Raw genomic sequence first — 17,719 nt, 5'->3', positions numbered from 1 at the left:
TGGTATTTTGTTATTCATTTATTTGAGTAATGTATTTGTTTATTAACTCATTTATTTGATTGGTGTTTTATGCCATACTCAAGGATATTTCACTTGTACAAAGGTGGCCAGCGTTATGGTGGAAGGAAACTAAGGAAACCTCAGGGGAAACCCTCAACCATTTGCATGTTGCTTGCAGACCTGTATTTATTTACAGTGTATGTGTACATGTACATTGAAGACATATCAGAGCGCTCAACAAATGCACTTACATTAACATGCATTTACATCTATTGGTTCAAAACATTCTGAAGTTTTGTTTCGCTTTCGCTCAATTTGTTTTTGAATGACGGTGCATCTGTGCAATGTACAGGTACGTAATATTAATATGTGACACCACACTTACAAAAAATCCACTCTGGTCTTTCATTGTTTGCAACCATATAGCTATCACAGCTGTGGAACATTTTCGCCCCATATATTCAGTCAGTATACTATACACTCTAGTGTGCGTCGAGTTTCAAAGTCCCTTACCACTTACCCTGAGTATTAGAACTCCTTTTAGCCCTACAGTATGTGACGCTAATGGCTTCAGGTTAAGATACTTCCAGAAAAAATTTCTTTACAGCTTTGAATCCCAAGAGAGTGAATGTCACATGATTGATAGCTGTTTATGGATCCACAGTACCATATGTTATTCTCTGTAGAACCATCCTTGACAATTGCTGATGTATCTACAGAAGACTCCTGTAGCTTCTGTGTATGACTTTATATTTGCGAGGCTGCGTGTATTGACAGTTTTAGTTGGTCTTGAAAATGTGTGATCAGATATTACTTCTCAACTCCTTGTTTTATTAGTAAGTTTGCTTATTTAACTTAATATGAGACAAATTTCAACTTTGTCAGACTTTAAATTCTGACTAAGGACTAGCAGTAAAAAAGTAAATCAAAATTTTCTTGATTTAAGTAAGCCTAGACAACAGGGCTATATTTGGCATTGAAAATGACAATTGCACTTAAGAATTATTGTTTACTCTTCCTGCATGAGAACACTTTGTGAAATAATAGAAATAAACATGTTCACTTCATTGAATGTGCATGTTTTTATTTATTCATGTGGTTTGTGGAAAACATTAGAAATCATTGATTTGTATAGGATTGTTTGTGTGTGGGTCAAATATACTCCGCCTTCTACACTAGAATAATCTTCTTAAAAATAGCACACAAAGAAAGCATCAGACTGTTATTAAACTATTTTTGTTGGTACCGCTTTTTTAGGTGAAAATTTCCTTTGATTCAAATGTTTTTTTTTGTTTTTTTTTGTTTTTTTTTTTGAAATGTAAGCTTCAGTGTAGGCATCCTTGTGTAAACAACTTGTAGATGAAGTGACAGTTTGCATGTTAATATAGAAGGTCATTCTGACTTCTTGGGATTTCAAAGCGGATGAACAAATCTGTTTTTCTACTTTAGAAAGACTATGTAGGTGTACATGACCAAAATAAATGCGGAGAGTGAAACAAACAAAACAGACAAATTGTCAGTGATGCAGACATTGGCACCCCGATATTTTTATTGACTTACCATTTGCGGTCTATTTTTACCTCTCATATTGTCTGCATAGTTAAATTTAGAAGTGGCTATTGAGACTCAATGTTGTGTATCTTTGTTACAGGTTACCAGGTGAATGTAGCTCTGGTTATTGAGACTGGTGTATATCTGTTACAGATTACCTAGTAAATGTAACTCTGGTTATTGTGACTTGTGTATCTGTTACAGGTTACCAGGTGAATGTAGCCCTGGTTGTCGAGACTTGTGTATCTCTGTTACAGATTACCTAGTGAATGTAGCTCTGGTTATTGAGACTCTTGTATCTCTGTTACAGGTTACCTGAGGAATGTAAATCTGGTTATTGAGACTTGTGTATCTCTCTTACAGGTTACCTGATGAATGTAGCTCTGGTTAACAAGTCTTGTGTATCTCTTTTACAGGTTACCTGGTGAACGTAGAAGAGAGTCGGCTAATAGATGACACCAGTGCAACAACTAAGGCCTTGGTAGAACATCGACAGATGATGACAGAAATGAGTAAGGGTCTTTGTAAATTATACATGGTGTCCCAGAAGTTGCGCACCATCCAGGTTGAGGTTAAATGCTTGAGCTACAGAGCACTGTGTTGCCCAATCTCTTCCAAACATAAAAACCAGTTCAACTCTTGCTTGTACTGTTAGTTTATTAGCCATAATTAACTCTGAAGGAGAGAAAAAAAATTTAAAATCAGTATTAAATCTGAAACACAGAAAAGTAATGAAAATCAGGATGGTGCACGTCGTCTGGGACACTCTGTACATGTATATAAACTGATGTTCAGGGGAGAATATAATACAATCATTAATTGCAGATATTTAAAAGCTGTTAAAGGGCCCCAATCTTGCTGTAAGTATTTTCATCATACATGTATCTTGCACATGTATATTTTGATTGATTTATTTATTTGATTGGTGTTGTACACCGTACTCAAGAATATTTCACTTATACCACTGCGGCCAACATTATGATGGGTGGAAACCGGGCAGAGGCCCCTGTATATTTTGATTTGTGTGAATCGGTGTTGTAAACTTTATTAAATTACAATATTTGTACACGTATGTAATTATAAGGTTCTGATCACATGTTACCCAGAGCAGTCCATCAGTGAAAATTGTGCTTGTTCTCTTCACAAAAACATGTGTATACCCACGATATATATAAGGGAGATAATGGTGTAGTGTCAGAGGCAAGGGAAGCAACTGTAGTCATTGATTGAGGTAACTTAAGCAAGATGGTGACAGTCTGTCTATCTTAATGGGGACAAATATGGTCCATTCACTCTTGAGCATGTTCTTGCAGAGGAAAGTCTTGCAGAACTGTAGACTGGCTTAATTTTCCCAGGATATGCTGCAGTATGATAAAGGAAACCTTGTGCAAGCAACTTACAGATTGCAACTTTTATGAAACAGACATGTGTATCAAGCCAGGAAAAAGTTTACACTGGTGCAACACATAATGACAAGCCTTGCAGCTATTCACACTAAGAAAAAAGTTACAATGTTATTTACATGTCAGTTTTGTCGGTACCAAATGTTTCGCACCTGCCAAAATACTGTTTGGCGCAGGACTTTCTCTTTGATCTGCTGCTTGCTCCAGGATTGTATGTTGTAATATGATACATATATGTAATATATTCAGTATGAAATTACATTGCTTTAGCCATGCCACAAAACAAAAGGCTTATTCATTTTATATTCAATTAATTCATTTGGTGTATGATATTGAGACGTTTGTCAAGGAAAATGGGGATTGAAGTCTGAGTTTATTCAAATATTTATCAGTAACTAATCTTTTAAGTTTTAATAGTTTTAATCTTCGAAAGCAAAACTTTCTGAGAGCTTGTAAATGTTAAAGTATACTTCATAATTTTGTTTCCTTTGTTTCTCTTTTAGGGTCGCAAAACTTTGATGTGATACGTTTTGCCACCTACAGAACAGCATGTAAATTACGTTTTATCCAGAAAAAGACCAATTGTAAGTTAATACCCTTCTTCTGTTCTCATTCAGTGTGAAAATGGAACTGTATAAGTGAATACTGAACACTGTATGAGTGTATCAGTCAATATGTCAATTTTAGGCTGCATATATATATATATACACATATATATATATATGTATCATTAAACGAAGCAGGACAAATACTCGAATCAAGCTTTTGCTACTGTAATTGTTCAACGTTTTCGCACGTTTGCAAGATGTTTATTCAAGCGTATTCTGAGGACATTCTGACAAAATTATACTTTTTGTGTAGCCCTGAGTTTGGCCAATCAATCCATTGTAGTTTTAGCTCCAAAATCAACTGGAAAAGGTGCATAAATCACACTGAAAGCTGCTCTTTGAAAGTTGAGGAACTAGGTTAGTTGTTCGGCTGTGGTTTGAAATCAGGTGTTTTGTCAGACATGTGGGAGTCGACAGTGGTTTACTTTGGACAGTCTAGTTGCCTCCAAGCCCTTTACACTGACTGCCATTGTACAAGTAAAAAATTGTTAAATACCAGTCAGATTAAGAAAAACAAAAACCAATTCAGTTTTGCTCACTGTTAAAGCCTTCAATGTTTCAGTGTACCTGGTGGACATCTGGAACATTATAGAGGCGTTCCGTGAGAATGGGCTGAACACGCTGGAGCCTCAGTCTGAGTTGAACGTGTCCCGTCTGGAGGGGATACTCACCAGTATATACAACCAGCTGAACAAACGCTTACCATCTTCCCAGCAGATTAATGTCGACCAGTGTAACCATCTATTGCTCAACTGGTTGCTCAGTGCCTATGAAAGGTGGGATAGGGGCATCCAGTATTTTAATTAATGTAACTTTTACAGAGACAAAAAACGTGATGACTTTTGGCCAAAAAATTTATATTCAGTAATCAAATCAAATTTTCTGTATTTACCAAGATTTATTGCCTTTCAGAAAATATCAGACATTATTATACTTCCTCTCCAGCTCATTCTGGCTTCCTCTCCGGCCATAAGTGGGAAGGTCTGTCAGTAGCCTGCGGATGGTTGTAGGTTTTCCTTCCACCATAATGATGGCCGCCGTCGTATAAGTGAAATATTCTTGAGTATGGCGTAAATCACAAATAAAATAAATAAATAAACTAAATTCTGAAATAGTTTACTGAATTTGCTGCTACTGCTTAAACTTTATTCCCTGCAGGATGTAAACATTTTTCCTCAGCAAGCAACTTGTAGTTATAGTCAGTATCATTCCTTGTATAAGGAATTGCAAATTACATTTATTGCATTGTATTACCTTGTGTAAATGTAGCGTTATCTTGTTCTTTTTTATTACTATTATTATTCTTTTTTATGTTTAAGCTGAGTCGTTATACATAATAATGTTGCAATATGAGTGTACATATTTCTTTGTACCAATTTATATCTCAATACAGTGATGCAAATGTTTCATTGTGTATGTCATTTACCTCAGTTAAAATACACAAGGCACTGCTACCTTTTCCGTGTCTTTGCCCAAATTTCCTCACTACATATTTCCACGTAAATGCTACATGCCCAGGATTTATTATTTTCTATGTGCCATAGTGAAAAAAAAATGATAAGCCTGTAGTCAAAATTTTCTGATGATATTCCCATATGTCTTCACATATAAAAAGGTTAGAAAAACAGAAACATAATATTCCCGTAAGGGACATATAAACTTCAGTCTGAGTGCACATCTAGCTGGAGCAAGGGAGGGTGGGGTGTTGGGGAAAGGGTAGGAAAGGTGGGTCAGTAGGAGATGAAGGGTTGGCCTACAGTTTAGAGCAGCTGATAGCAGAGTTGACACTCAGTGGCAGACGGAATTCTGTACAGTAACAGAATGTGTGATTAGGTAAAACTTTACAAGAAAACTGGATAAAATCAGTCTGAGCAAAACCAAGCAACACGACCAGTGTCCAGCACCTACTATATTATGTAGTAAACACAACTGTCCAATATGTTTTAATATATTGGACAGTTGTAACTGTGACGTCACACGTACGGACTACTTTTTGTTTGTCAACAAGCAGATCTGTTTCCCGAATGTTGCCTCAAACTAAGTTTTCAGAACTCTGAAATCATCAACTTCCGCATAGAATCCCAAGGATAATCAGCCAACTTTCTCAGCAAACCCTACTTCTCTTTCGTCCTCATCCTGTAAAGATTACACTAGTCTGTTTGGTGGCGCAGTTTTCAATAACTGCACTTTTAATTTTCACTGAAACGTCTGCATTCCTTTTCTTTACACTTCTGTTTGTAAAATACCGCTTCGGCCACGTGTGCCTGACCCAGTTTTCCGTCAGCCAATGAAAGAGCTCCATTCAGTATTCGATATTCATCCGCAACCGGCTATCCGCTATTGTTACAGGATATGAAATAATTAGCACGGTTTTGCCCAATTCGTTCAGCGTTCGAGTTTATTTACTTACGTTTTTGACAAGTGGGTGTATAATAAATAGGTTATTGGATTGTTTTGTTTTCTGTCAGCCAATGAAAGAGCTCCATTCAATATTCCATACAATCCAATAACCTATAAATATTACTACAGTTTATAGTAGCTTGTAAATTATATGCATTTACAGTGTCAAATTTCCTAATTCAAATACAAAGCCAGTTCTCACACTAAAACCATGAATACCAGTACAAATTGATAAACAGGACTGGTAGATGTCACGCAGGCAAAAATATTGAGCCAGACCAGACTTTAGTTTAGGTAACTGACCATCGATCTGTTGAAAATAATTTTGCATAACTATCTGCACAAATGATTGTTCTTGCGAAATAATTATGCTTTATCCTGAAATGCTATTTTGTTTTTGACAGAGATGGGAAGGGTCGTATCCAGGTGTTCTCTCTTAAGGTTGCCCTCTCTCACCTGTGCTCAGGTAAACTGATGGACAAACTGAGATGTAAGTATTTCCACTGCACTTACAGATTAATTCACTGCCGTAATATAAGTGAAAAATTCTTGAGTATGGCATTAAGCAACAAGCAAATAAATTTATTTTTTTAATTCTTTGATTGTTGTTTTACACCATGCTCGAGCATATTTCACTTACATGTACTCAAGACCAAAGTTATGATTAAAGGAAATTGAATCAGATAGAGAGATGGTTATGCAGTTAAAAGAAACAAATAAAGAAACAAACAGACAAGTTTGTCACATCATCTGTCTCACTCTCACAGCCAACTTTGTGCATTAATCTCTCCTGCTAATATTTGCTACCAAGGCGGAAGGGGTTATCACCCCAGCGCTGCGCAATAACCCAAGAGCCTCCTACCAATGCAGTCGCTGTGAGTTCAAGACCAGCTCATGCTGGCTGCCTCTCCTGCCATACATGGGATTGTGTGTCAGCAACCTACGGATGGTCGTGGGTTTCCCCCCGGGCTCTGCTCGGTTTCCTCCCACAATAATGCTGGCCGCCGTCATATAAGTGAAATATTCTTGAGTTCGGCGTAAAACCCCAGTGAAATAAATATTTAGTACCATTATCTGGCCTACTTTCTAACCCAAATGTCCAGAGCCATAATGATGATCACCAAAGATGAATCATTCACTTTGAAAAATAGTAAGAGCGAGTAAACACATCTGGACAACTGATCAAAAAAGTCAGTTATAACCTTTATTTTTCTTAGGAAATTTTGATCAAAAGGTTCTGAATAAATTCTTATCTAATTGAATAATTTTTTAACAGAAATCAGGTTGTCATTCATATAATTAACTTGCTTTCTTTTCAACTCTCTATCTACAAAATCCAAAGTAAAACTACATACAACTCAGGTAAATTAAGTATGTGCATTTTTTTTGTTCTCAGACATGTTTACGCAGATCTCAGACTCAAGTGGCTACCTTATAAGGTCAAAATTCAAGGACTACCTTAGGGACATTCTGGCCTTGCCTGAAGCTGTCTACGAGGGGCCTTCATTTGGCTTCAGCGACGCTGCTGTCAGATCCTGTTTTGATGGGGTGAGTGAATTATTTCCAGGATTTTTTTTCTCAGCTAAACATAAGTACTAATTTTACACCATGATTATTTTTTTCCCTTAAATTGACGGAGCATTTTGTTTCAGCTTAAGAGTTCTTTGTAAAACTTTCCTTGAAAGTGTAAATATCACTTTGAATTTTCAAGTGAAAAATTTGTGAAAAATGCAGCTGCAAGTGCCACAGCATTTCCACAAAGATACCCAAATTCAATATTTTCATACATATATAGCTTCTTGACATAATTATTATGTAATTATTATCAAGATAAAATCTGGTTTATTAGTTTTCAAGGAAGCTCTTCCTGTTTTCCTCCACCCCTGGAACTGAACATTGCTATATGAATGAAAAATTCTTGTGTACGGTATAAAACATCAGTCAAATTTCAAAAAGGAGATTTGCATGGAATTAATAAGAGGAAAAGGCCAACCACCAACTCTCAGCCTCTAATGCAAAGAGAAAATGATTGAAAATTAAAACACATGTATTAATCAAGCTCTTAAAGAACTGTAGCAAGTTGATAAAGTATAATTTAGTCAATGTAGTGAACTGGTGTTTAACATATTAACAGTATAGCTAGATAAAGATAAAGTCAACAAATGCAGCATATTGTTGAATTCTTTTTTTTTTGCTTATAAGTTGTTAGTTGGAGTGAAGAAATTATTATGATTTAATATAGAATATACACAGAAATATTTCATCCATGTCCTGGTGACTTTATTAGAGTGGATAGATTTATAGGATTACAGGATGATAATCAATATTTTCTCACAGTCGAACAGTGGTATACATAAATGTTCTTTATAAAGCATAAATTGAATATGTATGTGTAAGCTTTTAAAATCTGTATTGTTGTTCCCCTGTTCTTACTGCTTGAGGGTCGTAAGTGGGAAGGTCTGGCTGCAACCTGTGGATGGCCAGGGGTTTTCTCTGGGCCCTGCCCGGTTTCGTCCCACCATAATGCTGACCGCCGTCGTATAAGTGAAATATTCTTGAGTACGGCGTAAAACACGGATCAAATAAATAAATAAATAAATAAATCACTGCTTGAGGGGCCTTGATGACTGACGCTTAAGGTTGGCGTTTGCACACTGTAACAAATGTTGGAGACCATTGTCTTCCACCAAGATGATTTGTGGGAAAGTTTATTGGTAACTTGCCAAAGGTAGTTCGTTTATGCCTTGCACTTTAGTTTCCTTCGGCCATAAAACTGAAGGTAATCATATGAGTGAAAAATTCTTGCATGTGGCATTAATCAACTGTGAAATAACTGAATGGATTGTTGTTTTGGTTTCAGAGGAACAAGGTCAATGTGAATGACTTCCTGGATGTGATGATGTCTGACCCAGGCCCTCAGTGCCTTATGTGGTTCCCCATCCTCCACAGGATGGCGCAGGTGGAAAATGGTCAGTGTGATTTTATAATACCTCAACAAAACAACTATATAGATTATATGTCTTGTTTGCTTACTTGATTCTTAAAGACATATTTCAGTAAAAATTTGTGGAACCTTGGGCCTTGGAAACCACATGTTATAAACATGTTTAGTTAAATTTTTTTTCTCTTGATTGAGTTGTTTATGCAGTTCATTTCTCTATCACATTTAATTTTTTTTATTCCGCTTACACAACACAGTCTGATTACATCATTGATAAAGAGGTGAATCAAATGAATATGTATGCACAGAAATTGGCCAATTTTTGCATCCTGGGAACAAGGGGAGGCTACTGTAACTGTGCACTGCTTTTTTATATTGATTCTCTTTATGCTACTCCAAGTATTTGGTTACAGTGTTTATCCAAGTGACTTCCTGGCTTTTTTTAAAAAATAAATCAATTTGAAAAAATGAAGAAACTCAATATGTTTGGCAAAACAGTACAAACGAAGTGTGTGAAATAGCTTGAAAGTTCTTTTTACTGTGTATTCTCATCGAGGTTGCCACTTTGAGAAATTGGCAAGAAAACCCCATGAATAAATGTACACTATTTGGCTATTGTTTTTATCATGCACACTAGTAGGTCATTGTGTTTATCATGTACGCTGTAAGGTTATGGTGTACTATTTGGCCTCAATGTTTATCGTGTTCACTATTTGGCCTTCATGTACACTGTTTGGCCTCAGTGTTTATCATGTCCCCTGTTTGGCCTCAGTTTTTATCATGTACGCTATTTGGCCTCAGTGTTTATTATGTTTGCTATTTGGCCTTCATGTACACTATTTGGCCTCGATGTTTATCGTTTCCACCATTTGGCCTCAGTGTTTATCATGTACACTGTTTGGCCTCAGTGTTTATCATGTAGGCCATTTTGCCTCAGTTTTTATCATGTACACTGTTTGGCGTCAGTGTTTATCATGTACTCTGTTTGGCCTCAGTGTTTATCATGTAACTGTTTAGCCTCAGTGTTCATCATGTACACAGTTTGGCCTCAGTGTTTATCATGTACACTGTTTGGCGTCAGTGTTTGTCATGTACACCATTTGGCCTCAGTTTTTATCATGTACACTGTTTGGCGTCAGTGTTTATCATGTACACTGTTTGGCGTCAGTGTTTATCATGTACACTGTTTAGCCTCAGTGTTCATCATGTACACAGTTTGGCCTCAGTGTTTATCATGTACACTGTTTGGCGTCAGTGTTTGTCATGTACACCATTTGGCCTCAGTTTTTATCATGTACACTGTTTGGTGTCAGTGTTTATCATGTACACTGTTTAGCTTCAGTGTTATCATGTACACTGTTTGGCGTCAGTGTTTATTATGTACACTGTTTGGTGTCAGTGTTTGTCATGTACACTGTTTGACCTCAGTGTTTATCATGTACACAGTTTTGTCTCAATGTTTATCATGTACACTGTTTGGCCTCAGTGTTTGTCATGTACACCATTTGGCCTCAGTTTTTATCATGTACACTGTTTGGCGTCAGTGTTTATCATGTACACTGTTTGGTGTCAGTGTTTATCATGTACACTGTTTAGCTTCAGTGTTATCATGTACACTGTTTGGCGTCAGTGTTTATCATGTACACTGCTTGGCCTCAGTGTTTATCATGTACACTGTTTGGTGTCAGTGTTTATCATGTACACTGTTTGGTGTCAGTGTTTATCATGTACACCATTTTGCCTCAGTTTTTATCTTGTACACTGTTTGGCCTCAGTGTTTATCATGTACACTGTCTGGCGTCAGTGTTTATCATGTACACTATTTGGCCTCAGTGTTTATCAGGTACTTTGTTTGGTTGCTGTGTTTTATCACATATATGTACAATATTTCATCATGTCTATGAAGTACACTATCTGTTGACAGTGTCCCACATAGTCCAGCATTTATCTTGTACACTATCTGTTGACAGTGTTTATCCTGTACGTTATTTGTTGACAGTATTTATCCTGTACATTATTTGTTGACAGTGTCCCCACCCAGTACAGTATTTATCCTACACATTTTCTGTTGTTAGTGTCCCACACAGTCCAGTGTTTACTCTGTACATTATCTCTTGACAGTGTCCCACCCAGTATAATGCTTAACCTGTACATTATCTGTTGACAGTGACCCATCCAGTACAGTGTTTATCCTGTACATTATTTGTTGACAGTGTTTATCCTGTATTACCTGTTGACTGTGTTCCACACAGTACAGTGTTTATCCTGTACATTTTCCATTGACAGTGACCAACCCAGTATGGTGTTTAATCTTGTACATTATCTGCTGACAATGACCCACCCAGTACAGTGCTATCATGTACATTATATGTTGTCAGTGTCTCTCCCAGCACAGTGTTTATCCTGTACATTATCTGTTGTCAGTGTCCCTCCCAGTCCAGTGTTCATTCTGTACATTATCTGTTGAAATTGCCCACCCAATACAGTGTTTATCCTGTATATTATCTGTTGACTCTGTTCCATCCTGTCCAGTTTTTATCCTGTACATTATTTGTTGTCATTGTACCACACAGTCCAGTTTTTATCCTGTGCATTATCTGTTGGCAGTGTTCCACCCAGTCCAGTGTGAGGGGTGTAACCGAGAGTCCTTCACTGGCTTCAGGTACAAATGTCAGCGTTGTTTTAACTACCAGTTGTGTCAGGACTGCTTCTGGAGGGGACGGACCTCTGGTAACCATACCAACGATCATGAGATGAAGGAATACATGACATACGTAAGTTAGACAAATTCATTAATATCTGAGTGACGAAGTAGATATCTAAATTTAGAACAAAAGAAGACAAAAAAGTAATGTTGATTACTTATCATGGTGCAGCATTAGCCTACTGTTAATCACATGGTCCCGTGGTAATTGGTTATATGTTTGAGTCAGTTGGCTAGTCTTAGAGTTTTCCACCACATCTTAGGCTTTATGAATATGGGCCTGTCAGCAACCTGCAGATGGTTCTGGGTTTCCCCAGGGTCTCTGCCGAGTTTCCTCCCACTATAATACTGACCCTTATCTTAGAAGAGAAATATTCTTGAATATGACATAAAATGCAAATAAATAAATTGAAGAATATGCTTTGAAAATGTGGACCTTTTAAATTTTGTTTATTTATTTATTTATTTGATTGGTGTTTACTCCATACTCAAGAATATTTCACTTGTACATCGGCTGCCAGCATTATGGTGGGTGGAAACCGGGCATAGCCTGGGGGAGACCCACACATTTAAATTTGAAATAAAACATCGAATTTGACAATAAAACCAAGCTTTGATCCACATCCGCTGAGTGGATAATTGGTCAAATATGTGGTTGAAGTTTAGAGATTTTTATGAGTGCCATTTAAGTTGAAAACTAAATCAGCTAGCTGCTAGATTTCTCTTAACTCATAATGTAATTCCGCAGTTTAAAGGAATACACGCATCTGTCTGTATTTGATATGGTCCCCACTATTGATAAAATAAAACTGTGTAATGTAATGGAAACATAAGGCTATGCAAATACGTCATACTGTCATGTAAACTGACAAAAATAATCAACAGAAATACAATTACCTAATTAATTTAATTAAGCTAATTAACGTGTAATTTATTACTGGTGAAGTTTGAGTTTTCTTTTTATTAACTATTGGTATTGTTGTTATTTTTATTATTATTATTATCAGATGAATTAAACATTTCACTATATGCATCTAGGATAGGCCTAGATGCGGAGATAAAATAGGTAGGCTGTGAGTAAACATAATAAATAACCCAGGCTCAGACGTTATCATTTTGTTTTCTCATATAACAAGTAATGTCGTTCAGTTCTTTCGTTCTGTTTTCAAAAACTCATTTTGTTGTTTGTGAAATAGCATGTAACCTAGAGGAAGTGTCAAATAACAATTACTAGTCGAGTCCAAGATAGGCTTTGTTTGTCTGACTGTAACATGGTGATAATCCTGCCTTTTGTTGACTGTTGCTTTATGACTTTGAAGTTTGCATGTAGTGAGGTTGACTGGTACTGAGGTAGCTATAAAAAGTATCAGTCAGTATATAATTAAAACATTGATCGATATTTGCTATTCAGTCTACCGATAAATCCGCACAATGCTTAACGTCTCAGATTTCTTGATAATGGAGAAAGATAAGACAGTTTTGATGGGTAATGGCTAATCATGTGTGTATTACCCGGTGCATTGATGATGTGACAACTCCATGTGCTTTTGTTGCGAATGGCTGTAATTAGTTAGGACATAGTTTGAAAATGTTTGTACCAGGAAGCGGTTAACAGAACACTGCACATGTCAAAGAGTGCAGTGTTTTTGTTCACTTTGATTGGCTGCTTGTCAACAAATTTGTTCATTGTGATAAATATGCTGCAAGGCCCCTGTAACTAGAAGGTAATATTATTTTAAAAGCCAAATATCATATCTGAACAGAAGACATTATCTCCAGAGATATCTACCAACATAACAAATCATAATTTATAAATTATTAAAACAGTAATAAATTAATTCATTTATTTGATGGGTGTATTACGCGGTACTTACAAGAATATTTATACTTATATTACAGTGGCCAGTATTATGGTGGAAGGAAACATACAGGCTTGTACATACATGTATGGGGTCAATGTTGATCAGAAATAAACATCGCTGACAGTAATAAGTTTAACTAAAAACTCAACATAAGTATAAAACGTGAGATTAAAGTTCACTTCTGTATCAGGTCACGCCTACAAAGAGATTAAGGTTGAGGATCTTGAAATTTCATTGTTTGACGCTCAGACGTCAGTTAGTGAAGTTATTGTCAGCCCCGCTGTCAGATATGTCTGACTGTGTGGATGTCATGTCTGTTGTCATGAGTATGGTGCGCCAGTAAGGCATCAGTATGAATTGGACAATATCATATTATAACAAATATCGTTAGATTAATAATATGAATATCAGAAACAGAAATATGATTGTTCTAATTATTATGTTTATGTTTTTTATATGTTTGTTTGTGGGCTCAGAGGAAGAGCAAATTGTATTTATTTGACTGAATGAACCTTGTTAAATAAAATTACATGTATTATAAGTATTGTTGTTGTTGTCATTATTAGTATTGTTATTATTAATATTGTTGTTATTAAGGGGACACCATTGGTATATAACCAAAATAATGCTGAAAACTATTGCATACCTGCAGACAAATATATTAGCCTTCTAACAGCTGTACAGTTTTTGCTGTGCTTACATACTATGTAAACATGACTGTATTATTGTATATAAATACTGTCTCAACAATCAGTCTTTTAATGTGTCACAGTCAAACTACTGGCAGGCTGAGAACTTGCTAGTGACACTGAACTTGCCTGTGGAGTACTTTTAAAAGGCTGGCTATTACTGTATATTCCTTTTATTCTTCAGAAATCTCCAGCAAAACAAATTGGACATTCTCTGAAGAAGACTATACGCTGTGTGCCCAGCAAAAGTCACCATGGAAACAACAAGCATCCTCATTTCCCTGACCAGCCAGAGAAAACTATAGATCTGACACATATTGTGTGAGTGAAAATGTCTCTGTTCCATGAACTTGTAGGCTACAGATGTACATGTGTTTATATGGTCTTTAAATATCTGTCAACACTGAATAGAATTTATCTCTATTGGTAAAGATGTGTATACAGTATTCTATGATTACTGATATCTGATATATACAGGGAAATGTATTATGATTTATTGATTTTATAATAAATTTATAAAGAAAAATTGAAGTTTTATCATTATTTTTTTTTCTTTGGCTGAAATTATTGTTAAATGGACTTTAATGTATACATTTATACACATTGGTACAAGAGTACAAAAAAGACATTGGACATGAGTTCTTTCTTGATATATATGAATCTATACATTGGAGTACATTGTTATCATTTTTTCAGGCCACCAACCCCTGTACCAGTACACAATGGGTTCCCTGAACATTCCACCAATCATTCGCTGGAAGTCTCGTCAATAGACAGCGGTTCAGCAAGCAGAAGGTCAGTTCATGTTTATTTATTATATGAACCAAAATGAAAACACTAATGTGAAAAATATTATAGGTGAAGACCATTAAACACTGTCAAGAATAGTACGTACTAGCATTATTTGTCAAAATGACATGTTTTGGGACTAAAGATGTCAAATCAGGTTTCTTCCCCTGAACACACAGGCTGCCAGATTTCCTCATTAAAATGCATATACATATGGAGTTATAAATGCATTCACCAAATGGACATTGAAACAAAATATTTCAAACCAAAATATGGATGTGAGGTCATTGATAGCCTCTTTATTTTAGCGTTTGGTTTGACTTAAATTCTGAAGAATTTTTGACTTATTATGAATAAATATGTTTTAAAATTATGTAATAAGATGTTAGTGTGGAGATCAAGGGAGCTCACTCTGATTCTAAAATTGCTGTAATATTTCTCATGTATGCCTCCCTTTAATCCTTTTAACAGGAGCATGAACGTGAAATTGGTGATAAACACATTATAGAAATAGGTTGAAATCTTATAGATGTGTTTCGAATTACAGTTTTGAACTTCCACACACATTCAAAATCCTGATCATTGTTTAATTTACATTGTGTATGTGAAAAACAATGAAATGTATTTACATCCAGAAACATATTTACCATCCAGACAAAACGTATAGAAATCTTAGAGAATGGGACGTTATCAGTAGTGAAATATAAATGAGCCCACCTGGGCTGCATGTTCATCATGGTAAGATATCATAATGGGAATCAAATGTCTTTCTGCAATTGAGGGAATAGCTGTGGTGGAGAACTAAGAAATCTATAAACTTTTTACTTCTGCTTCCTTTAGAGGAAAGGAGAAAAGCCCTTTGGGACATTAGCGTACATGTACTGTAAATTTTAATGTGACATGCTAAAACATGTCGAGACAAATTTTCCCAATATCTGTATATATTTTGGCATGCTCAATCCCTATAAATAAATGTTTGCCTCAGTATGGAGGTAATTGTGTGAATGGGACAGTCATAAGTTGAACCAGTAACAAAAATAAGCTTGACCAGTGCCTGTAGCAGGAGTAAGCTTGTCCATTAGCAGGAATAAACTTGGCCAGTAGCAAGAATAAGCTTGATGTGAGTGCATGTAGGAGGAATAACTTTGGTTAGTAGCAGAAGTAAGCTTGGCCAATAAATATAGCAGGAATAAGATTGACCAGTGCCTGTAGCAGGAATAAGCTTGGCCAATACATATATCAGGAATAAGATTGACCAGTGCCTGTAGCAGGAATAAGCTTGGCCAATACATATATCAGGAATAAGATTGACCAGTGCATGTAGCAGGAATAAGCTCGGACAGTACATATATCAGGAATAAGCTTGGCCAGTGCCTTTAGCAGGAATAAACTTTGCCAATACATATATCAGGAACAAGATTGATCAGTGCATGTAGCAGGAATAAACTTGGCCAATACATATATCAGGAATAAGATTGACCAGTGCATGTAGCAGGAATAAGCTTGGCCAATACATATATCAGGAATAAGATTGACCAGTGCATGTAGCAGTAATAAGCTTGGCCAATACATATATCAGGAATAAGATTGACCAGTGCATGTAGCAGGAATAAGCTCGGACAGTACATATATCAGGAATAAGCTTGGCCAGTGCCTTTAGCAGGAATAAGCTTTGCCAATACATATATCAGGAACAAGATTGATCAGTGCATGTAGCAGGAATAAGCTTGGCCAGTACATATATCTGGAATAAGCTTGGCCAGTGCATGTAGGAGGAATAAGCTTGGCCAATACATATATCAGGAATAAGATTGACCAGTGCCTGTAGCAGGAATAAGCTTGGCCAGTGCCTGTAGCAGGAATAAGCTTGGCCAGTGGCCTGTAGCAGGAATAAGCTTGGCCAATACGTATATCAGGAATAAGCTTGGCCAGTGCATGTAGGAGGAATAAGCTTGGCCAATACATATATCAGGAATAAGATTGACCAGTGCATGTGGCAGGAATAAGTTTGGGCAGTACATATATCAGGAATAAACTTGGCCAGTGCATGTAGCAGGAATAAGCTTGGCCAATACATATATCAGGAATAAACTTGGCCAGTGCATGTAGCAGGAATAAGCTTGGCCAATACATATATCAGGAATAAGCTTGGCCAGTACATACATCAAGAATGAGCTTGGGCAATACATACATCAGGAATAAGCTTGGCCAGTGCATGTAGCAGGAATAAGCTTGGCCAGTGCATGTAACAGTAATAAGCTTGGCCAGTGCATGTAGGAGGAATAAGCTTGGCCAGTGCATGTAGCAGGAATAAGCTTGGGCAGTGCATGTAACAGTAATAAGCTTGGCCAGTGCATGTAACAGTAATAAGCTTGGCCAGTGCATGTAACAGTAATAAGCTTGGCCAGTGCATGTAACAGTAATAAGCTTGGCCAATACATATATCAGGAATAAGATTGACCAGTGCATGTGGCAGGAATAAGTTTGGGCAGTACATATATCAGGAATAAACTTGGCCAGTGCATGTAGCAGGAATAAGCTTGGCCAATACATATATCAGGAATAAACTTGGCCAGTGCATGTAGCAGGAATAAGCTTGGCCAATACATATATCAGGAATAAGCTTGGCCAGTACATACATCAAGAATGAGCTTGGGCAATACAGACATCAGGAATAAGCTTGGCCAGTGCATGTAGGAGGAATAAGCTTGGCCAGTGCATGTAGCAGGAATAAGCTTGGGCAGTGCATGTAACAGTAATAAGCTTGGCCAG

The 17,719-nt window shown here is 36.6% G+C and overlaps 1 protein-coding gene across 4 annotated transcripts in view; it reads left to right on the top strand.

Annotated features, from left to right (window-relative positions):
• The window catches only part of LOC135471899 (dystrobrevin beta-like), a 108,559-nt gene that overhangs the window by 38,219 nt on the left and 52,621 nt on the right, over positions 1 to 17,719 (top strand). For all 4 annotated transcript variants that reach the window (XM_064751320.1, XM_064751318.1, XM_064751321.1 and 1 more), the window contains exons 2-10: positions 1,968 to 2,063; positions 3,458 to 3,538; positions 4,125 to 4,338; positions 6,367 to 6,452; positions 7,359 to 7,510; positions 8,823 to 8,931; positions 11,511 to 11,677; positions 14,343 to 14,479; positions 14,855 to 14,953. In XM_064751320.1, the coding sequence (XP_064607390.1) occupies positions 1,968 to 2,063; positions 3,458 to 3,538; positions 4,125 to 4,338; positions 6,367 to 6,452; positions 7,359 to 7,510; positions 8,823 to 8,931; positions 11,511 to 11,677; positions 14,343 to 14,479; positions 14,855 to 14,953 (1,141 nt within the window). The remainder of the gene's footprint in view (positions 1 to 1,967; positions 2,064 to 3,457; positions 3,539 to 4,124; positions 4,339 to 6,366; positions 6,453 to 7,358; positions 7,511 to 8,822; positions 8,932 to 11,510; positions 11,678 to 14,342; positions 14,480 to 14,854; positions 14,954 to 17,719) is intronic.

Source organism: Liolophura sinensis, chromosome 7 (genome assembly GCF_032854445.1).
Source record: "Liolophura sinensis isolate JHLJ2023 chromosome 7, CUHK_Ljap_v2, whole genome shotgun sequence".
NCBI lineage: Eukaryota > Metazoa > Mollusca > Polyplacophora > Chitonida > Chitonidae > Liolophura > Liolophura sinensis.
The sequence above is the reverse complement of the archived record's forward strand: the minus strand, read 5'-3'. Positions and strand labels throughout refer to the sequence as shown.